General features: G+C 39.4%; 1 protein-coding gene across 2 annotated transcripts in view; it reads left to right on the forward strand.

The window, feature by feature from the left end:
• Window positions 1-23,508, forward strand: part of GABRG2 (gamma-aminobutyric acid type A receptor subunit gamma2) — a 62,881-nt gene extending 39,373 nt beyond the window's left edge. Inside the window, exons 7-10 of one of the 2 annotated variants that reach the window (XM_010213849.2) lie at window positions 16,460-16,612; window positions 18,160-18,365; window positions 20,177-20,200; window positions 21,575-23,508. In XM_010213849.2, coding sequence (XP_010212151.1) covers window positions 16,460-16,612; window positions 18,160-18,365; window positions 20,177-20,200; window positions 21,575-21,850 — 659 coding nt within the window. In that variant the 3' untranslated portion in view covers window positions 21,851-23,508. The remainder of the gene's footprint in view (window positions 1-16,459; window positions 16,613-18,159; window positions 18,366-20,176; window positions 20,201-21,574) is intronic. The other variant, XM_010213856.2, reaches the window with a different exon arrangement.
• Window positions 23,509-24,249: the final 741 nt, after the last annotated feature.

Below are 24,249 nucleotides of genomic sequence, written 5' to 3' on the forward strand. Positions count from 1 at the left end.
ATTTAGTTGCACAAAAAATAATTATATGTTTTAGGAGACTTAAACTGTTTAAAAAAAAAAGAAAAAAAGACATTTTAATGCTTTTGATTTCATGATGAAAGCAGAAAAACAGACTGATCCTATCACTTTAAGTCCTGCAAATAAATTCTTAGACAATTTGCATTGCCTATAGTGCCTTTGCGAGTATATCATCAGTATATTGTCCTGATAACCCTTTGAGACACAAGGCATGTTACCATCTCAGTCCCTCTTTTTAAATTCCTGTTAAGTTTTATTGTTGTTGTTGCTTTTATAATCATATCCCATCCCCTGATTGGCTTTCACAAAAACCGTTGCAGTATCACAAAAGAAAATCAGGATAATTCCATTGTTTGCAACCAGAGCTAGATCTAATTATAATGATTTGTGATGAGAAATCTTTAGTTCAAAGGGACTAGACATAACAGCTAAGCAGTAAAAGAAAAATGGATATTCACAATTACTTCACCATTACAATGATTCAGTATATTAAAGCATTTTCTAGAAGAGCTTTCTTCAGAGCAAATAGGCATGTTGAAATTACTGATTTACACAAATAAGTGTTTTGTTATTTAAATAATTGAACTTCAAGGAATAATAAATTGCAGGTTTCCAGAGCACTTCAGGCTTTGAGCTGTGGCATCACAAAGTAAACTCTGTAGCCTGTAAAATGATCAGCATAGCACTGATGTTTCAGTTTCTTACCATAGTAAATCCTCTTTGTGCTCAAAAAAAAGGTTTGCAGTAGAATAATTTAAAGGAAAAAAAGAGTCGTCGTCCCCCCCCATCACCTTCCCTCTCTTTCAGGGACAAAAACAAATTCAGGAAGGATCTTTGAAGGTGACAACAACTTAATGATGATGGTGTGCATAGTGTAGGGATTGTTGATTTGAAATAATTTTGGATTTGCCTGGGGCATGTATGTGTCCTAAATAATAAATGCACATGCCTGGGAGGTTGTGCTCGCACAGTGAAATCCCTCCAGTCTGCAAGTGAAATGCCTGGCTTCCAAAGCGCGCGTCGCTGCGGAGCAGTTCCAGCAGCAAACTGGAGAGATGCTCTCGGCTTGCAGGGAGGTGTCACTGCATTGGAGTGGCTGTAACCGAAAGGCCGATGGGATGTCGGGGCTTCACAACAGGACTGTAAGAGCCACACAGCATCCGCGGGGGTAATGATACTCCCGTCTATGCCTATATCCAGTGTACAAAGCAAATGAAACTCATTTAGCACCACCAAGTTTACAGAGATCTTACCAGCCACGTTTGACTTTGATTTTTTTCTATCAATGACAAAGAAGAAATAAAAAGAAACCAGCCCAGGTTGTTAATGAAAATATGCACAAGATATACAGACTTCTAGTGCTCAACACAATACCTGTTATTAACCATATGTGGTCTAATTCCCTAAAACAATCCTTTAACTTCAACAGCACATTCTCACAGAGGTGCATAGCTGTATAATTTTTACCGTAGTAGTAACATCTATGCATTTTTCATTATGATCTTATGTTTAATAAATGTTAACTCTTCCTTTTTTATCATTAAACCAAATTCTTAATTGTAAATAGCGTGTTTTAACATCGCCTTTTTAAACAAGGCATAATTGTCCTCATTTTGATGTACATTATAGAAGCTATAAATATACCACTTATCTCAAAAATGATACAGCCTATTAAGTGAGTTCTTTGCTATTCTCAAGAAGACTGCATAATTAAGGCTAAAGAGCTGCAGGATAACATTTATGTAATAATACTTTCTTCCTCTATCGTGCCCTATATAGGAAAATCTTAAAATATTTTTCAAGATTCAACGCATAAAGTATCACAACACCCTTTGTGCGTCTCTATGCAAGTGACTAGAAATAACCATGAAACTAGTCAGCAAATTGTTATTCGTTTCCTCATATATAGCTCTAAGAAATGAGAAAATGGGAGAGAAAAAAAAAATGGGAATCATGTTTTCCTGTTGGCTGTATCTTACCATTTGTTCTTTTTTTACTTTGAGAATGCAAGTTTGAAGAGCAAGGAATTACTGTAGCAACAACCAGACACATGGGGTTGCTTCTCCTCTCAGAGCATGTGGGTTAAAAGACAACTTTGGTCACCCAGCCTAGCAAAAGAAAACTCCCTAAAATGAGCACACATCCTGCCTTTTCCAAGAACAGATTGCAGAAACTATTTCAGTTTACTTAGAGTTTCTCCTTTTCATGCAAAATATAAAAAAATTGCAGGCAATTAAATATAAAGCCAATTATTTCCTGCTGGTATCCAGTGATATTTATTTAAAACAAAATAAAACAACATCTCTGAATCCTTCAAAGTACACTTGTAGTTCAACGAAATTTCATTTCTTATATTACCACAACAAACTGCTTGACTGAAACAAAGCTATTAGGAATAATCAAAAAGGTTTTTTTTTTTTTAAAAAAAAAAAAGGAAAGGAAAAGTTACTATCTTTGCTGCAGAAATATAGCCGCAATAACCAGGGTAATTTATGAGATCATTCTGTCACTTCTGCTATATTTGCTCTACAGCTAAGGATTTTGGCAACAGTTGCTGCTGTTTTGGGAAAAGCAAGAACATTACTGAATTTGAAGGAATCTAACTACATTTGTTTTGCCTTTTTTTTTTTATTATTTTTTTAAATCTCAACTGTAAAAGACGCATGACTAGATTTTTCACAACATTATAGAAATAAACCCTTGACTTACAAGTACAGATATAGGAAATGAACTTGACTAGGGGAATTTACTACTAGGAAATAATGCAAATATTAAAAAAAAAATCAAGATGAAAAAGGATGCAGGAAAAGGTCAGCCTTCTGGAAACAAGGTGCTTCTCCCCACGTGTGAAACGGCCCCAGTTATGTGCCAAGAGCAAGTCCCACCGCTCGGCTGGAGAGGAGGCACCGCGCAAACCTCCCGCCCCACACGGCCCCCGGCAGCCGGTCCATATCGGAACCGCATCTCGTTAAGGCGAACGTGATTTTGGGGCTTAGCAAGGACCAAGGCTGCCCCGCTTCACGTGGTAGCAGCCGCGGGTCTCCGGCACCCAGGCACCCAGCACGCGTGCGGGGAGCCCCTTCCGCACGGAGCCGACGGCGCCTGGACCTGGGGCCGCTGCTGCCGCTCCTGGCAGTTACGTCCCGAAACGGCCGATCCACAAGCAACACCAACAGATACCCCCTGCCACGCGCGGCCTTCGCTGCCCACCGCTTCTTCATTAGGCTTCAGAATTAACTACGTCCTGCAGACACAGCTCTGCGCTGATGAACTGAGGAAAAAAATTCTCTACCTACCCTCTCACTGGCCCAACCTCATTCATTACGTCCTCAGGAGCTCGAAAGGGCTCTTTGTTTCCTCATATGATAAGAGATTCCCTCTAGGGAAAATTAAAAGCTAACAGTTCTATGAGCAGAAGGAAGATTTCTCACAGATTTGCATCCATTATAGAATTCACTGGTGTTTAAGGAACATGTAAATGTCATTTTAAGCATTTTCTACAGCTGAAACATTTGTCATAGGTCTTTTCTAGACAGTTTCTCCAGAGTTGAACTAGAACCACATTCAAGCCTTGGTGAGCAGAGGTGCTGACCCAGGGGAAAGCAGCAGGGGAGCAGCATCCAACAGTCCCTCCAGTACCTCTACCTGGCATCCCAACACCCTTGCAGCTTCTGTCTTAGCACTGACTGTGCTTATACTTGATCAGTGCATCCAGATCTACAAACTAGCATGGCCTGAGAAAGTATAGCCTCAATTACTAATAGCAAAACAGGGTAAAATGCAATAGCTTTCTCAAAATTTAATATTTAATAGCGCCTGCTATTAAATAAACAAATAAATAGGCACTCAGGATTTGTTTCATTGCCTACTAAATTTCCCAAGCCATGGTAATACCAACCTTCAGATGGGAGATGGGAATCAAACTCTAAGATTCAAAATATCCCAAGCAGAATTTAAAATATTATATTAAAGCCAGGAAAAAATTCAAATCTTTTGAGAATTTTCAACCTAATTTCTGTAGATTTAAGAATGGTAATTATTTTGTGCATGGTTCAGATAAACATGTTGAATTTCATGCACAGAATTAAAAAAAAAAAAAAAAAAAAGATAAGGATTTCATCATTTCATCCACTGACAATATAGACAGAGTTCAACCGTCTGGACAGACAGCAAAAATTTTGCACAGCAATCATTCACAGGGTAATTTTTGACTGTAGCTTGAGCGACATAAAACCCATTTTCAGCAGTGCTAAAGGTGTTAATTTACAGAGCCTCCACTTCATGGGCTGGTTAAGTGAGGGTGCTTTATAATACCTGTACTAGCTAAACTTTAAGATAAATGTATAATACTTGCTAATATGATTATCTAAATTCAGTACCACAGTGAACATGCAAACATGTTATCTTAAACACTACACAAAAATGAATGGAAAGGAAAAGGAAAATCAGTGAGAGCTCTTAGTTTTTTATAAAACAAAAAGCTGTAATTATAATAATTCCTTATCCAGGGAACAGAAATTTGGGGGTTTCAAGCTCTGTTTTTTGTTCCGGATACAGTTTCCATGACAGTGTGACTTCGACCCAAGATGAGGGTTGCTAGTTCATGGTAGCATGAAAAATAAATACATTGTTCAATGTTGACAGTTTCTGGGAGAACTTGGTTTACACCTGTTCTCACATCTTCAAACATCGATTCTGCTTTGCTTAGAGAGGTATTCACACGCAGTTGTTAGGATCAAGAGATGGGGAGGAAACTACATCAATACTACATGTATTTTTCAATAACTCCTGTCACTCATCTTCTTTTGAACTTACTCTACCAGTAGAAATAATAAAATGCTTAGGATTCATCTTGCTGGGAACCTTTGGAAGGCAGTTTGAGACCGACACTGCTGTCATCCCACAGTGAAAACTGGAAGTTATCAACAAAACTTGGAGTTCTTCCTTGCCACTTTCTCCAGTTCTTCAAGCGCTCTCTTGGCTGTGGCTGCTCCTCCTCTCCCACGCGCCGTATGACCCTCTGAGCGGCCGAGGGCTCCGCAGGGAATGGGGCCAGCGGATGCTGAACGGGACCGGAGGCGGCTGCGGAAGGGAGGGCTGCTCTCACCTGACGGGGATGCTGCTTTCTCCAAGGAAACTGGATGGCATTTCCAAAGGCACGTCCCTCCCAAGAAAGTCAGGGGCTCCTTCACAACAAATTCTGTTATGTCGAGTATAAGGAGTTATCACTTGCCATTTTATTGCTTTACCTGCTTGTTTTAAGTACCCTGCTATTTTGTGGCACCAGATATTGCCTGACTTGGAGTCTATATCTACCAAATTAGCAAGTGAGATTATGAATGACTACTGTATTATTCCTGCATCTAACTCACCATCTAAACCCTTACGTCTTCTATGACAGCAGCCTCCCCAGAAAGATAAATGCAAAATCCTTTGGGTCACTATTTTGTGCGTATTAACCAGTTCTGATGCCTAGTCACAGTTGCAATCTTAGTTCTCTATAGAGTAAAAAGCACATTAGGTGTTCTTCAAGAAAACAACCTAGAACACACTCCAGACACCTAGATACCACGATTTTCATATTCCCATGGATATATGCTAAGTGTTTGTTATGGCCTGCCTGAAAAAGTTCTGCCCACAGCTTCCTCAAAGCCATTTTCAAAAATGTTAAAAGTAGAAAGCCTTACGCAGACATAACCCATGGGATTCAGAGGGTTGTATCTTCAATTTTTAAAAAAGATTAAGAGATTGCACTCTATGGCCCAAAAACATCCAATGTGAACATATTGACACCGTGATGTGGAATGGAGAGTCCCAGGGGAACCTGTGCTGTAGTAGCTGTGAACATTCTTCTGGATGTGCCTATTTGAGAAACAAATGCAGTCCAGATCCTCAAAGGTCTCCTTAAAAAACAGTGAGTCATTTAATACCTTATAGGATTTGGACCTGAGTGATTCCATACACCTGCAAGCTCTGCCTTTATTCCTGCAAAGCCGGTTACTGAGTAACTAGAACTTGAAGCTGGTATCTGTAATCTCAGAAGAATTTTTTACATCCTAAACTTGATCTGCTTGACTTGAAATGGCGATATGAGTTATAAATTATTCATGTTTCACTGCTATCTCTTTTGAGACATGATCTTCAAACTAAGCATCCCCTTCATCTTTATCCTTCCCTGCAGGCCTGTTGCATACAGGCCTGTGGCTTCTCTCACCCTTGTTCTTGGAATTAACTATAATTTTAGAACATCATCTCACTGTTTGCCATTTTTCATTTCGCTCTCACTGACACCTTCTGCTTTCTGAACTCTACATTTATTTACTATTTTAACCACAACCCAGTTCTTTCTGCTTCAGTGCTTTTATTCCTTCTTACTCTTTGATTAAAAAAAAAAAAAAAAAAAGAAAGCTTTTCCTCCTGAGAGCTGAAGAGATTCTGGGTTTGACAGCTGCTCTTCCTTTCCTCCAACAATTTTGCTTTCCACCTAATGTCAATAATATCCTCCTAAAAAGCTCAAGAGTTTAAAAATACACCCAAACACATTTGCCATCTCCTTTCTTAGCATATAAATAACTGTTCCGTTAGAGCTTGTTTCTTCCATTCAATTTCCTTAGCAGTCACACCTTAGACTATTTTGCAACACCTACTTTTGTCAGTGTATGCTTCTGCTGTTACATGTTAGCTGTGATTGTGAACAAGATTCATTTGCACATTGCTGAAGGTTTGCACCTGGTTTCTGCAAGGCAGAACGCGCTCCAGAAGCCAAAAACAATTTAGAATCAAGCATCAGGGCAGACGCTGTCCTCAGGCAAACCAGCAGCTAGGGGAGGAGGAGGATGCTCGCCTCATCACCATTGCTCCACAATAGCTCTAACTGGAATTCCTAACTCAGCCGTACCGGAAACTCCTAATCAAGAAGTTGGGGTTAGAAGACACTTTATCAAAATGCGTGAACATCCTCTCTGCCTGCTTCTGTATTATCCCCCTGCCTCTCTAACACAAGAATATTAGACACTGCTCAAGCACAGAGCATGCAAAATCCCATGGAGCTCACAGGGGAAGCAGAGAAGGGTCAGAAGGAGAAAAATTGGCTGCTGGCAGCCCCGTCACCGCTCAGTGATAGAGCTGGGACTAGAACTGAGATATCCTGCCTGCTGCTCTAGTGTCCTCATCAATAATCCACACTGCCTCTTTGAGATATTTCTGAGCTGTGTTGTTTTTCAGGAAGTCAATTTATTTTTCAATACATAACTTTGTTGGGTTCTTGTGCTGGAACTCATCCGCTCTTACTGAGTTGCCCTAGCTCTCTGAAGCCCCTGACATTTGGTAGCTGATCACACCGAGCTCTGAAGAAAGCAGGTTTTGATCAGTGCTACTTCTGCTCCTTGATGTTTTGCCTTCCAGGATCTCACACCCGGGTGAGTTTTTAGTCTTTTCTTGGTTACTCAGATTGGTTTCCTGGAGGCTTAAAACAAAATATTCACTGATGAAATCCTCTAAAATATTTAAAGGAAGCCAAAAATAAATGGAATTGAGGTCCTTAAAAAAAAAAAAAAAAAAAAAAAGGAGAAAAGAGCAGTGCTGGAGGTGGAGCAATAGCGCATGCTATTCCTTCCAGCATCCCCCCAGCTCGCTGTTCCCAGTGCTGCCTTGCCTGTGACAGCCCCACGCATTCAGTGACAGCGAGATGCTGGTGCTGGATTGGTACTTGTTTTATAAACACTTCTTTTGCTGGGAGGTTCAGGCCATCTGAATCTGTAAAATCTGAGGCTTCCCTACAGAGCTTTGCCTCCATGCGTTCATGCCTTCTCTCTTCTGGAGAGAAGGAAGAAGAAAGCATCAAGTTTTATTGCAGCCCCAGGTTATGTAATACTGCCTCTCACCTCTGAAAATAACTAGAAACATAGAGGTCAAAGACTAAATGCACTGTACCCTCAGCTTCCTCTTCTCTTGGAACAAAAGGTTTTCAGAGGACTTTCAGAATGACCTTAGCCATGTGAAGACAAGAAAGAGCACTGTATGCAAAGCCATAGTCCTGTGCAGCCACTTCAGCAAGTGCCTCAAATGAGTCTGTATCTCATTTCCAACAACTGTGGAAATGTAGGGAAGACTGCAAAAGGGTGTGGAAACAGCATGTGGGTTTTCCACTTCAGCAAATGCAGGCAGGGGATCTGTCACCCAACTTCATCTGTGGACCTTAGAGCCCAGCTGCCTGATAGCAGCTGAACTGAGACAGGCACCTGGAAGGGAATTAGCCCTTCAGCCGACCGCATTGCAGGGTCCTACTGAGAGCAGCTGTTAACACAGGCTCAAAGTGCTGTCTTTGCTTACTCCATTCCCACTTTTTTACATATCATAATTATACTTAACTTATCCTTGGAGTTCTCCGTGCTCCCTTCTCATGCAGCTGCTTCCCACAGTTGCCTAGGAAGCCCATATTTATAGATCCATGGTGCTGTCTAAAAACTGTGTTTACCACACGTGTAAAAACAAAATAATCATCATTTTTGTGTCTTTTTTTTTTTTTTTTTTTTACATTGCTGCAAACTATTGAAAATTTCAACGTGATAAGAGCATTTACTTAAGCATTCAGGTAACAACCAGACATCTAAAACAGCCAAGGGCACAGCCAGCCCAGCCGAGTCAGGCACAGCCAGGGCTGCACAAGAACAGCACCCAGCTGGCAGGGCTGCTTGCAAATTCTGCCCCCTCCTATTTCATATTCCTTGGAATTTCGGTCAGCCTCACATTTGCTTATCTTTATTCTCCAATATTATACTTATCACAGCAAGTCAAACATGGTTTTTAGAAAAAAAAAAAAGAGAAAAGTCCTAACTCTTCCTGCCCGCTCGGAGAGGAGATGCATGGATTTCATCCCGGGCTGCTGCTTCCCAGAGAGGCCGCGAGCGGGCAGGGAGCAGAAGGTTCTGTAATTTGCAGATTGTTTACACACCGAGCAGAAAGGCTCCCTCCCAGCAGCGCAATCCACTGCATCAGGCTGCTGCCACAGCTGAGAGCTAATCCCACACACCAACAACCCTCCTGGGCTTGCTAAAGCCAGAGCAGTCGGTTGGCTGCTTAAAATAAATAAGCAATGATAAGTTGTTTGCAATTATGCTCCCAAATAGAAAAATTCTAATGAAAATAGATAGGGCAGTTAAGTTCACTTTCCCTTCCAACTCCACATACGGAGCATCAGAAGCACATGCAGTCCATTTTCCCCAAAAGTTCAACAAGTTTCCAGATACAGATACTGTACAGGGTAAAAAAAAAAAAAAAAAAAAAAAAAAAAAAAAAAAAAAGGCGCCAGGCACGGTCATGCAGAGACCCATACGTGTTGCTAGCCAAAAAACAGGAGGAAAGAGGAGATCTCCCCCGTCCTCTATCCCCGCCGCACGATGCGGCGAGAATTCAGCCTGAGGAGTGTAAATTGAAAACCCGTCTCACAGCTATCCAAATCCCGAGATAATCTTACATAAATGGACCTCAGTACAAGCTTTGGCAAAGTCTTAACGTCGTTTTACCTTGTTACGTAACCGAGTGCCACTCGCGGCTTAGCAATGGATATTTGGAGCGGGGCTCCCCATCCTCTGCGCCGCGGCCGCAGACCCTCTGCTCCTCCTCCTCCCCCAGAGCAGCACTCAGAGGAACCTCCCGGCTCCCCAGGACCCAACACTGCTAAACCTCAGAGGGAAGGGGGATGCAGGGGGGTTCATGACAACACCAGAGCTTCTTTTTTTAAACTGCCTAGTCCTTATGCAGATGCAAAATGGGTGAAAGAAACAAAAAAATTAAAAATGTAAGGCATGGAAACCAAAGTAGGGGCGCTTGGTAAAGGATAAGCTAATGAGGTCTCATGGTCAAAGACGTTGGGGGCACTGGTGAGAATTTGCCTTCTCCTGCCTTACCTTGATGGCAATTCACTCATGGGCCCAAGCGATCAAGTAGTATGGCTGCACACGATTTTACTGTGATATATGTAAAAAGATATTGCATTGGAGGAGCTAGTATTTACATGTCTTTATGTGATAAATATCAAATTCTAGAAGCGTGCTTTTCATAGTGCTAAACTAGACAGGCCTAACTACTTCCTAATATCCATTCAGAGGAAAAAAAATATCAAAAACAGATCATCTCAGATTTCATACAGTCAAGTCATTTGAATATATTAAATCTGAATCCTCATAGAAAATTTTGTACTTAGAGAGGAGCATTTTGTTTTCCTGATACCACCACCTTTGCAAGCCTTCTCACTGAACTGCATCCTCAGGCAGACTTGGTGCCCCTACCACGACAGGGAACCCCAGCACTCCTCCAGAAACAGGTCCTGCCAAGGCACGAAAAGAAACGGGGTATAAAAAGCCAAGGGCAGATGCATCAAGGATGCCACTCCTGAAGATCTGCCTCCACTAGTGGCAGGTGTCTGGTAACCCTGCTGCCCTCCATGGTGCCACAAGCCGTCCAGCTATTTATTACTTGCTATTACTGAATATCTGTAGAGAAAGGGCATCAACCAGGACTTAAACACTCCCCGCTTTAAAGAGGAAAGATGCTTCCTTAGGGCACCTACTTGCTAAGATATTTCAGAACTAGAGAGAATCAAGAGTTCAGACAGATTCAGCAGAATTCAGTACCTAGCTCCAGCCCAGGAAGGCAAGACATTGAAATAATACAGAGCAAGAAACAATTACATCAGCCCCAGAAAAGTAACAGATGTTATTCATGTGTCCTAGAAAGGTGCAGATCTCACACTGAGACCTTCCAGTGCTGTTAAAATATTTTAAACACTTTTAGAAACACATTTTTTTTCTCTCAAATCCTTCATGATTTAAGTGGCCTTCCTAATTGTAGTATAAATGTGGTCCTTTCTCTTTCTGTAACTTCAACCAAGATTCTTTCAGAGTGAAAGGTTGGTTAGTTGAGGATACTGACAACTAATTGCCAATTGTAGCTTTTATGTTAAAGGAGTTGTTTACAAAAATCCCGTGTTACTATTTTGATGGTATTTTCATGCACCATGATTAAAAATAAGAAAATGAATTATTAATACATTAAAACAAAAGCATTATTCCATTAGCTCGTTACTAAAGAACAGTGTGAACTGGATTCTCTGCACAACAGAAAATGAAACCTAACAGCAAAGGGGAACAAGGATGTATCTATTAGAAATTTATGAGGAAAAGGAGATGAATTCTGCTGCCACTGTTCGCATTAAAAATTTAGGTAGCTTATACTCATTATGTGTAGCGCAAAGGTGGTAACATTTGGTAATATTTCTATCATACAAGAGTTAGATTTATTCTTGCAACTGCTCCTATGATAATACAGCCATAGAAGTCAGTTATTGCCTATGAGTGTTTGTATAACTCAGTATGGGGAATAATCCTAGAAAGCCAAGCGTTTCCTGTGGCATTATTTTTTATTTGCTGTTTGCCTATGTACAGTCCATCCAGACATGAACTGAATAGGATTTCCTACTCAAAACAAGTCATTTTTAATACACTTTTTTAATATGAGTTAATCTGGAGAAAAGGGTTCCATTTCTAGCTATATTATCATACCGTTCTCCAAGAAGACCTTTAGAAAGTTCTTGACTGCTTGCTCTTTTCTGGGTTTCTATTTAAAACTAGGAGAGAAAAAAAAGAAACCCACACACTGTTGCCCATGTGGACAGCTGGTGTATGCCCGGGTCTGCGTGCACCATGTGGCTGCACTACTAAAATTGTGCCTATTAGTTACCACATAAACAGTGACCTGTGTTAATCCCAGTTGCTAGTCACTTGATCAGTCCTTAAAGAACAAGGGGCAGCCTGTACAGGAGACCTGGGGCCAGCCTTGCTCCTACACGACTGCTGTCCTCTTGACTGTCGGAGCAGGTCGCAGCCTTCACAAAAGCATCTTATACAGGAAAAGTACAAATTATTTGGAAATTTGGAAATTATTGAGGTATTGTTTTATACAGGTATGTACTAACCACAGAAGAGGCAGAGCAAGACAGTAAGTTCTCTGTGAAAGGCCAGTTAACCACACATCTTCTAATTAGGGTGCCTGAAGTGAAACACTTAAATATGTTGTCTTGCTCACACAGATCCTGCCAGGTTGCATTATCATTTATTTCTAGAAGAATCCAAACATATGTTAGCCCCCAAAGAGCAACCTGGCAGTGCTGAGGAGCCTCCTTGCTACATTAGACAATCCCAGGGAAAGGAAAAGCAGGGAACAGGGAAAAGGGACAAAGTGATAATGAAAAGATTAGCCTTTTATCAAGGGAGAGCTAGCGACTGACACTCCTGTGAGGATCGTCTGGTCATTTTTGACTACAGCAATGTCTCAGCTTGACAGCTCCATCCAGGCATCGCACCGGGAGCGTGAGTCGCCTCGGGCACCGAGATAATCTGAGAGCAATAGACAGAGTCTATTTAAACTGGTCCCAGCTCAAGAGCAGAGAGGTCCATGAATAAAGTCAGAGAAAACAAATGTAGATAAACACAGCTCGGGAAAGATTCTCTTGCAGAGCTAATGGATTTCACTCATGAAAAGCGGGATTAAAACAAAGTACTGTCTAGTCCCTGCTCTCTAGCGCAGTCAGTGGATTTTATGTTTTGGATATGCATTTCATGACAACTGATATTAGGTCCTCAACTGCACATGTTCGGTCTTGCATTAACTCGTGTGCTTCTATAGTATTATGTGTTTGATGATTTCCCAAGTGCTTTTCTTACTCAGAAACCCTTATGTTTAAAAGGCCTGTACTTATGGCACTCCAACATCACTTAAAGAAACAAGCGAACACCTGGCAAGCTTCCCCTAGAGTACTCTACCACTTCAGTCCTGTTTTTCCATTTGCCTTTTTTAAGATTGTTTATATTGCTTCAAGTCTGGAGGAGATATCAAATATATTACAGAATTCCTCGCTTTGCTTGGTACGTTATTTCCTATGTTCATTATTCTTAGCTTACCTTGATAAATCATCGTAATTTGAAAAAAAATTGTCAGTAGACACCAATCCCCAGACTCTCAAGGAAACAAATAACAACCACTGAGTAATTAATATTATTCTCTGAAATACTGGTTTTCACAAGATAACAGAGTGTTAGCAGTACCAATAGACTTGGGATTTGAAGGCAACAAGTAGTTCAGAAGAATTTACACATCCTCAAATGGTTCCTTAGACTGGTCAGCTCCACACTGACAGGTGTCTGACAGGTTAGGTTGGACATTTAAAGTTTTAACTTCCTCTAATTTAACTTCTGCATTAGTAAAACCCTTAAAGCCCATGAGAGTTTACCTGTTTTCTTTTTAATATCCTTGAGAGTTCAGTCAAGTGTTGACTGTCATCAGAAGGTCTAGCAGGATACTTCTGTGGACTTTGTCTATAAAAATATTGGGAACTGTTAAAAAGCGTCTGCTATGGAAAACTCTTTGCAATGTTGGAAAATGTTATTTACATCTTACAAACGGTAATTATATTGCTTTTATGTTATAGCAACCGTGTTACTTTCACTCAAAGGCAAAGTCTTAAAGCCAATGAAAAATCTGCATTATTAACTAGCAATTTGAGATTTGAATTGAACATAGGTGTTATTTTTATTTCACTATCCAGTTTCAAACTCCCTTCAACCTCCAAAAGCAATTATAGTCCTGATGTGTCTGCAGCTATAGAAGGACTCTTTCAGATTGCCCTCACGGGCCAACTTGAACTGTTGTTGGCTCTGCTCTGCTGAAATGGGGTTTTGTGTTTCTTTTTCTCCTAGAAGATTGGTATGGGTGGCTAAGAACTATACCAGTTCAGCTGCTATCTCACAACTTCAAAAACTAAATAAATGCTTTAGAAAGGCCTTGCACACAGGAAGGAGCAATGACATTTGTGAGAGGTGAACAAAATCTAGGACAGTTACATCACTTTTAAGCCTTCTTGAACATGTTGGTAGAAACATGCTATTTCTAAACACAGTTAAGATGGCCAATACAAACAAACAAAAAAGGGAATTCTGTGCAATGAGATATAAAACACTTGCACCTAGAATGTCTCCAGGATCTGTAGCAAATACCCTGGGGCAGGACACAGGGGTCTCTCTATGGAGATGCACTGGCTACAGAAGTGCATCACTGGCACAGCAGAGACAGTTCCAGGTAATGCTTCATTGCTCCTAAACGGATCAAGGATTGACCAAGTTCGTTAACATTTTAAAAGCTCCTGTGTATTTAATTAAAAAAATAAGAAAATAATACATAAAACTTTAAAAATGCTATTGTAAAAGCTTACTATATAAAAACACTGCTTGCATTAAGGGGAATATTGAAAGACACCTCCACGGTTTTCTAGATAAAGCTTGATAAAACCAGTGTTTGTGAAGAACACCCACAAAACGGAAAACTGTTTGAGGCTACTATACACACACACGCAATGTATACAGTGATCTGTCATTCACATCCCAATTTTGCTTGGGTTACATACATTGTTTACTGAACAAGGAGTCTTTGCATGAGGTCTCCACTATATGCCCTGTTTTAGCATAGCTGGACTTATCTGTTCATTTTCTCACCACAGATATTGTTTTACATTTGGCTAATATTTATAAGCAACAGTGCTGGCATGTGTAAAGATAAGAGTGCTAGAACTATCACAACTTTGCCAGAAAGACCAATTCCAGGACAGGACCAAAATGTGGACTAAAACAACTAACAAAGTAGCCAGCCAGCATCTGATATATCATCTCAGCTACCCCAGGAGACAGTCTATGGCAGTCACGTCAGCCCCAGAAAAATAAGCAGGATCAGAAAGCAAATATATTATCAAGTAGATATATTTTTTATTTCAGTTCAAGCTAATCTTTTCTTCCTTTTCATGTTCTCTTATATGTTTTGATTTATATTTCAGCTCTTTCTTCTGATTTTTTTGTCTCATTAAAGAAACAGAATAACTCTGAGCATGAAAAAAGCCTTCTCCTAGAGCCTGTTTGCTCTGATGTAATGCAGTTACTGCTTAAAGTAATTTCTACCATAATACAGAAGAAACAAAGCCAATTTTGAAATACCAAATACCAATACCACCTGAAATACCAAGGCTATTAATGGTATATATCAAGGTAGATCAATAAAGGAATTAATTCCCAAGTGACAAAACAATAACTTTCCAGAAGCTTAATACATGATTCACGGAGATGAAGAATAATTCATACTGTAATGTTATGGGTTCAGTTTCATAGTATTCTTGATGAATATATGTGTATATATAGGACACATATATATAATGCAAACATATTTGTAAATTAAGGGAAGTATCGGACTGTAGTTATTAAAGTTGCTCACATTCAGTAATATCTACTTTACAGACTGCATGTATATCATTTAAGTGTTTTTTATTATTTAATAATAAAATAATTAAAATATAAACCAGTTAACTGCATGGGGCATGAACATTCGCACCGAAAAAGCCGAATAGCAACAAAAAACACCAACTGAAAAAATGATGTCCAAAGTTGTTTTCTGTGGTCAGGTTCACATTGGGTATTCTGGGAAAATTAAGATTTTAATGATGCCTGAAAACATAGAGTTTATGTGAAGGAATGGTACCGATCAAATCAAAACACATATTAGCCACAGTATCTTTGACTCATCTAAGAAAAGTTGCTAGGTTTGCAAACTCCGCCCTGCCTCAGTTCAAGATGGCTGCAGACTGCAGAGCACACTGTGCTGCAGCCAAGAGCTCGGGTAATTCTTTGGGGATCAGAATTTCCCGGGATAGCTGTAAGGGTATAACTTGAAAGAAGGATGAGAACTCACTTTGTTCAGAAAGGAAAAAAAAAAAAAAGAATTTGGAAATGGAATCACGAATGTGTTGATTGGAATTGAGGTGGACCATGCTGCAGAATAATGGGCAGCATGGTCTTCAGGCACTTCCTTGGGAAATGTGGGTTCAGATTCTCTTAGAGGAGACAATAAAACGGGAGATTTGAAGACAAATCAAAAATTAATTGCTGACACAGCCGTGCCCTGCAGAACAGTTGAGGACATCAATAATTGAGGAAGCGCAGCCGAAGGCACGCGCTGCCAGCGAGCCGCAGCACAGGAGCACTGGGACACGAGGCTTCCACCACCCGGCCCTCAGGAGGCCTCTGCTAGGGCATGTGCAAGTTCTGAGGAACAATTTGGTAAGGAAGCAACCTGCTGTGCTATATGAGAGAGGTTACCTTTGAAACTGCAGTTCAAGTCACCTTCGTGAACCTGCAAGAGTGTTTACTTTCACAGTGTGGAAAACTCACCAGCTCTTGCTTTATATCAGCTCTGAAGGAGGAATAAACATTTATTTGCCTGCACAACATCTAGCAAGAGAGTCTAATGCACCAAACTCAAAACCAAATAGCACTCTTGCTAACACGTAGAAAATATACAGAGGTTTTAATACAATTTTCTTTCTCTGTATGCTTTTATTTTACAGGAGATTATGTAGTCATGTCTGTCTATTTTAACCTGAGCAGAAGGATGGGTTATTTCACTATTCAGACTTACATTCCCTGCACACTTATTGTTGTGTTGTCCTGGGTTTCCTTCTGGATAAACAAGGATGCCGTTCCAGCTAGGACATCACTGGGTGAGTTGTTGCATCTCCCTGCTTTTATTCAGGCCTCATGATGGAACTGACACCTCTGCAGACCACCAGTTGGTAAATGCAAGACATGTAGATTCACATAAGTTCTTCTTACTGCTCAGACTGAAGTATTCATTTCCAAGGTATAACACAACCTAAACACTATTTACATCTCTTTCTTCTTACTAGGTTGGATGCTAACTCTATATATTGTAAATTGTCTGCAATAAAAATTACTTTTCTTGCTGGTAATTTATGCATTTCTAGAAATCAAAAAGATGAAGTGAATTTCTGGGTTTAGGTCTAGGTACTTCTTGGTTTTATTAGTTCTATTTCCACATCATGGCAACCAGCCACACAAATGAAATCAATACCAGGAACAATTCTTTCAATCTATGTGACATAACGGCAGAGGGAACAGTACAGCACACTAGGTTCTACTTCAGGAATCATAGGCCAGATAACCTCCAGATCATTAAAAAAAAAAAAAAAAAAAACACTCCACCAAATTTGATGAGTTATCTAAATTCCTGTACCATTCTGTCACACACGTGACATACAGCTAATCAGAATTATTAATTTCTATACGATTAGAAATTTTTCCACAAATTAACTAAAAGAACGACCAAGCTAAGTTTGCTTGCAGGAAGCGGCTGCAGCCATAAAGAATTGGCAGAGTAGATTCATGTGACTGCAACACTTAGGAACACTCGATTTTCTACTCCTACACTAAATGGATGTGATGATTTTAGTTTTTACTTCTGCATTTTCATTTCTCCACAAAACTACAATACAGAACAAGAGTGTGTAAAATGAGAAACAACATTCTCATTCCAGAGCTCCTTTGCAAGGAACACAGGACTAGAGGTCTGCTGGTTCCCACAGCAGAGCATTTTGAGCATTTTCCTGCCCTTTTTCCCCACTCTTTTTCTAAAAAAAAAAAAAAAAAAATCTTATAGCAGAGTCAGAGGTTTGAAACCTGCCCTGTAGAACTGGGATGGACTTTAGCTGTTCTGATGTAGTGTTAATGCTCTTCATAGGAAAACAGCGGGCACCGTGTTGCGAGGCGAGAAGGGGCGCGAGGCGCAGAGCAGCGCTCCCCTGCACCCGAGAGCGCTGTCACTGCCCAGCAATCAAAAACAAAGGAAACTGATTCCAGTAGAGTGAAAGATTTAGGGAGACTGGGCCTGAGATTACACTGAAGAATAGTCTAAAATGCTAGATATATTTTTTAGACATTTTTTTCTTATTTTCTTATTCTGAAACAACAACTCATCTTATTTCTCATTCTAAATTAAATCCCTAAAACAAAGGTCTCATAAAAACCAACTGAAAAACTAAACTCATTTCTTTGAACCAAGATCCTTCTAAAGAGAGTGTCCTGCAAGGACAACCCTTGCATTGACCATGCAAAGGTGCTTCCTACTCCCTTATTCCTTGGGGCTCTCATTGAATCCCCAGAGCTCCAGGCTCAAATCCACTCAATGCGAGATAACTGACAAAATTACTTTTTCACCTGATACTTCTGTTGTTGTCTGTCTACATACCAGGTATCACAACTGTCCTGACAATGACCACCCTAAGTACAATTGCTCGCAAATCTCTTCCAAAAGTCTCCTACGTGACAGCAATGGATCTTTTTGTGTCAGTTTGCTTTATTTTTGTGTTCTCTGCACTGGTCGAGTATGGAACTTTGCACTACTTTGTCAGCAACAGAAAACCAAGCAAGGATAAAGACAAAAAGAAGAAAAACCCAGTATGTATATTTTTACCACCACAATATAAAACTTGGTTAGGTTTTATAAAAGATCATTTGAATCCCATTTTATGCTTATATTATTTTAGATTTTGCTACTATATGTATATTCTTATTAACTATTAATAGAAATGCAAACATTCGTCCTTGAGAGTGAGAAAGCTCAATTATTACAGTGCTCTGGATCTACAGAGACTGATTTCTTAGAACCAGAATCCTTCTAACTAAAGTATTGTGCAAATTCTATCACCTAAGTCAGTATTTATGTTGCAGACAGAGCTCTTGCTGTGACCTTCCTAGCAGAACTAGAACACTTTCTCTGTCTTGGCTTTGGTGATATTCTCTGCCTTTAACAGAATGTCTGTATTACTGACTTGATTCTTCTTATATTATCAAGTTAATCTTTTATATTCAAACTATGGCATGTAATTTTTCTAATTCCCCTTTAAGCATCTATTTCTTTCTCATTGTCTCCTTACCTTCTTTTTCTTGAATTTTCTCCCTCTTTTATCCATTTCTCTTCCCTAGAATGTGATTTGGTTAGCAGTTTGCAATATTATTTGTGGGTACATGGTACACAGTAACAGAAAACACCTATAATAGCCACAATAAAGAATCTTGGAAACAGTATCTATGGAAGCTGAGAGGTTTGCCTAGGCAGGGAAAAAAAGTTGCTGCCTACTTAGTCCAGGACAGACTTCTCTTTGCCTTTTGCAACTGAGCTGACAAGTCTGTTGTCTACAGTCCGTGGGTGGGATGAAAAGAACTAGGGTAAAATACTAAAGGGAATAACAAACAACAAACCCTTTCAAAAGCTAAATGTGCCGGTATAAAATGTGAAGGACATAAGTGCTTTATATTTGTAGAGAGCGTTTTCACATCTATTTCAAGCACAAAGGAAACAAATACAAATGCGTGCATTCACCCCCCTAAAATCTTCAAGAACTTCTTATATTAGCAGAAAAGAACCAAAGCAGATAAATACATTAATTAGAGAACATTTTACTACATGCTATTTTTTATTTCATCTTTAAAAGACTGTTTAGAAGCACATTTAAAAAAAAAATAATAATGTGCTCTATAGTGGCTGAACAGCAACAAAATCAGCCATGAGTTCATAGCCAAAGAACTGACATCTAATTTTAGATATGTTAGAGTTGAAGTCATGGTCAATAGAAAGAAACAGGCATTTCTGGAGAGAGATTCATCCATCCCTTTGGGGGATGAGACAAATAGCTGTCTTTGAGCACCTCTGTCTTTCACTAGCAGGAAAAGGATAATTATTTCTAGTTTTGATGTCCTACCTAGAGATGTCCATATTAGCATAGGTTAATTGTACCTTTTTAGCTGTGAAATTCTGGGGACAAGCAGAAGTCTAAATAATGGCCTGGTTCCTAAATGCAGAGTCTAGACTACTTAATAGTAGAGCATTAAAGCCTATCTACAGAAAAAAAGAATATCATTTGAAATGTGTGTTTATGAAATGTGAATGGTCTCCTCTTCCAAAACAGTCCAGCATAAAAGACTGGAATACCCAGAGAATATGACGAGATCTAAAATAAGTTTTATATCTTACACTTTTTTCCCCAAATGTAGCTACAAAAAGAGTGAGAAGACAAAAATGTGTTTTTATATTATAGATACTTGTGTAAATTGGTATTACCCCACCCTTTCTATAAATTTAGACCTTTTAGATTACTATGCTTTAGAAACATATTTTTAATTTACATTATTTTTGTCTCTTTCTTTCCTTTCTTTAATTTAAAAAACCCAAAAACCTCTGATTCTCTTTTCTGTCTACAAAATGAAAGCTTCTTCGGATGTTTTCCTTCAAGGTATAATGTTTTTTGGAATGGAAATTCACTGCATGCGACTGCTGAATTTAACTATTAGAGCTTTTATATAAGAGTGTTGTTGTTGTTTTGGTTTTGTTCTTTTAAAATTAGTATTAGCTTAACCATTCTACTCAAGGTAAACACCTAATTAAGCAGAATGGTTACTTATTTCAGAAGAGTGTGTAGAGTTGATTCAGCAGCCCAAATATTGATTCACTATGGTTTTGAACTTAGCCTAAGTTCAAGAGTGACCAACATTATTGGATCTCATGAATTAAGAGAGTTTAATATGCTCAAAATATTTGTTTCTCTTCCTCAATTGCCCATGGGATCCAATACCACCAGCTACACCAGAAACCTGCAAAACACCCTTTTAGAACTCATCTCTAAGCTCTCTTCTAAAGCTTAGTTTATTTTAAATTACAAAATCTAATTTATTCCGATGTTGACCTGAACAGAACTCAATACCACCTCAAATGCTGTTGCTTATGCAAGAGTAAGAGTTTTGAAAGGGTTTAAGATGCCTGCATTTTTAATGCTGTCACTAGATCGGCACACCGTTAACAAATTAAAAAATATATCTAATACATCTGAATCTTATCTTCATTCAGAAATGCATAGATTTTGTTCTAAACCTATTAAAAATAACAGGTTTCCATACTCCCGAGATGGAGTTATTTTATTCTAATAAACAGCAGTCAGAAATTCTGAGGCCTGTCTTCCTGTCATCCCAGTGTTCACCATGTGCTCAAATGAGTTTTAAATTCTTTATTTGCCCAATTCATTCCAAACCTATATATGTGCAGTTACCATAACCTGATGCAACCAGCTAGCTGGTGAACAGTAGTAGATGCTGATCTACATATATTCACATAACCTACTGGTTGTGAGACTCTACTAACGTACTTTAAAAGACCTGGCTGTTGCCTTTTTTTCTTGTATATAGTATTCACTCCTGTTTCAGCATGAGCCAGTCTTATATTAAAGAAAATTGTGCATTTCCAATTATTATTTCAGTTCCTTCCATGTGCAACACCCAGATTGCCTTCATGTATCAAGCAGCTACGTAAATTATAAAACATAAAAGCAATTCAGTTGCATTCCTGAATGTTTCCTTTAACTGGAGGCAATTGTCCACAGTTAACTTTAGATGGATTTATGCTGCTGATCTCTAAAGTTAAAGTGTTTGATGCAACAGATAGGAGCAAGCCCAAGCTAGTATTGCCATTAGACACCCTTAGCAATTTGCCGTATTCCCCATGCAGCACCATCATTCCCATGTTGACCATTAGTTTCTACTTTCCTGGTGGTCTGGTGATAACAACCTTGTCCTTCCCTCCCGCATCTTCTCCTTTTTCTGTCACTGCCCCTTAGGCCCCCACAATTGACATCCGGCCTCGATCAGCTACTATTCAAATGAACAATGCTACACACCTGCAAGAACGGGATGAAGAATACGGGTACGAGTGTCTCGATGGCAAGGACTGTGCCAGTTTTTTCTGCTGCTTTGAGGATTGCAGAACAGGCGCCTGGAGGCATGGCAGAATACACATCCGCATCGCCAAAATGGACTCCTACGCCCGCATCTTCTTCCCTACGGCCTTCTGCTTGTTTAACCTGGTGTATTGGGTATCATATCTTTACCTTTAAAAGCAGAATGAGATCAGTGATACGAGCCTTACTCACTGAATTTCTTAGAGAGATGGTTTCCTTTCTAAGTCCACTTGAAGTATTTATGATGCGCTTTATAGTGGTCTGAATTCTTTAGTGCCATAACCCGGTAAGTATTGATCACACCATTTGTCCAGAAACTGCCATCAGGTTATTGTGAATTAAATGTCCATTCAACATGTTGAAATAATTTGAAATCGAAGTCATGGAAACAGGTTATACAGAGCTATACCTGTTGGAACAGACAAGCAGAGCAGACAGGGCAAGGGGAGCACAGCAACGTTACCTAGAAGGTGGTACTGCCATTCCAAACATGAGCGACCAAGACTGGCATTCCCAGGTAAAGTACTGTACAGTTTGTTAACATTGGCTATAATTACGCTATAGCTTTATTCTCTGTGGGCTTTTCTTTTTGGAAGAGTCATCTCTCACTTTGAATAGGTATTATTAGCTAGGAAAATAACTTCTACCCCCACCCAGATAAAAATAGACCTCTACCTTTGCCATCCCTTTAAGAGCACATGTACAATGCTGTAAATATTTCAATACCTTATAGTACATAAAGTCTAGTGCATGCATTTTTGGGGGCCAAAATAAATGAAACAAAGGTACCATAATGTCTTTTATTTTGTGTCTCTGGATGTGCTATTGTAACTGAAATGTGGATAAAAAAAATCATTTTTTTTTTCCTTGAAAAAATACCCTCTTCCCTCATGCATGGAAGATCCAAGCAGACAGCACTTTCATGTAATACATTAGAGAAGCCTTAAGGATTCAAATAAATAACACGTAGACAAACCTGTATGGTCAATATAATAGTTTATTAAGTATGCTGTATGTGTCCACTGCTGTTGTAGCCTTCATTTTCCATTGATAATGTTGCTTATATTTTAACTGACTTTCCAATAATTATGCATTGCAAGATCAGCTACAAAAACTAACCCACGTGCTTCTCTCGTTCTTCTCCCATGAGCTTTGCTATTTTTCTCACACTTTCTTCTAGACATTACTTTTATATACAAACTCCAAGTTCATTTTGAGGCACTGAACTTTCATCCTGTGTACATGTACAATTCAGTGCCCGTTCATTTCCTTGATCAGCAAGTGTCGTTGTCAGTGCTGCTTTTCACTCTGTGAGTACCTTTACTAAAACCAACCCATATCATGGCTAGCACACAGTTTATAGATAACCTTGAAAACTAAAGGGAACAGAGGGCATCTTGGCTACTAAATCATATGTATGCAGTTTGTGTGTATTTAAAACCTTCAGCCCATCTGGGTGAATCTTGAAATCCACTTATCCACTGGTTTTCAGAACCTGTACGATGCTCAATTATGCAACCTTAAGCACATGTAAATATTACTGACTTTTTTATTTTCCAAGATGTAAAATGTCACCTTCAAGAAAGCAGGCTTGCAGACTGCAATGAGAGATAAATAACTTCTCATTACAGAATTATTAATAGCTAAAATAGAGGAAAAGGAAAAATTTCCAATGTTTGTATAGTTTTGGAAATAATGTATAAAAAGGTATAACTCTTAATCATCAATTGCTCCTTGTCCAATGTATTTGAGAACCTTTTAATAAAGGAATTGCACACACCTGTGGACTTTTTCAATAAAACTGCTGCACTCAATTGCACAGTCTTCTTGTGGTTAGTTTGTTAAAGGCTGCTTCAAAGGACCAGACTCATCTCTAATTCATCAGCTGCCTAAGTCTAAGTGATTATCATCATCATAATACTCTGCATTGCCTCATTTTGTAGTCAAATGGCCCACTCACACAACCTTCAAGGTTGGGGTCTAAATCTTTAAAATCACCTTGAAGCCTACTCTGTTCTTCAAAACACCACTGCAATGGAAATATCCTGATAGAGAGGGATTACTTTTGCTGCTCTGCTTACAACACCTAGTGTTTCCACTCCCTGAACAAGTGTCCATTCCCTTTCACAAGAAAACGGGTTTCAGCCACTGCCAGACAGATCATTGAGCAATCAATTTCTGCAGCTGTCAGTGATTTAACAGCTTTCTATTAGTTCATTCCAGTTAACAAGAGTAGCTGATGACATACATTTAAATTATTTTCACCTGGAACTTCCACATATTATCAAATAGGCCTTAGGCAGAACATTATGAGTTTCTCCCTAAATCAAGACTCTAAGTCCCTCAGACAGAGGGTATTGCAATCAACATACATAGATTTTTTTTTTCTGTCAAGGTCTGAGCAGTTCAGAGTTCAGTCACTCTTTCTCCCGACTTCAGTCATCTCATGCTTCTACAAAGCCCTCTGCCCTGAAGAGTAAGACACAACAATGAAGTGCAAATTATTAGGAATACGAGATCATATTATTCACTTGTGCAACCTGGCCACCTCCTTC

The sequence above is a fragment of the Tinamus guttatus genome, unplaced genomic scaffold (genome assembly GCF_059628265.1).
Source record: "Tinamus guttatus ecotype Peru unplaced genomic scaffold, ASM5962826v1 Tinamus_guttatus_pri_ptg000155l, whole genome shotgun sequence".
NCBI classification, from domain to species: Eukaryota; Metazoa; Chordata; class Aves; order Tinamiformes; family Tinamidae; genus Tinamus; species Tinamus guttatus.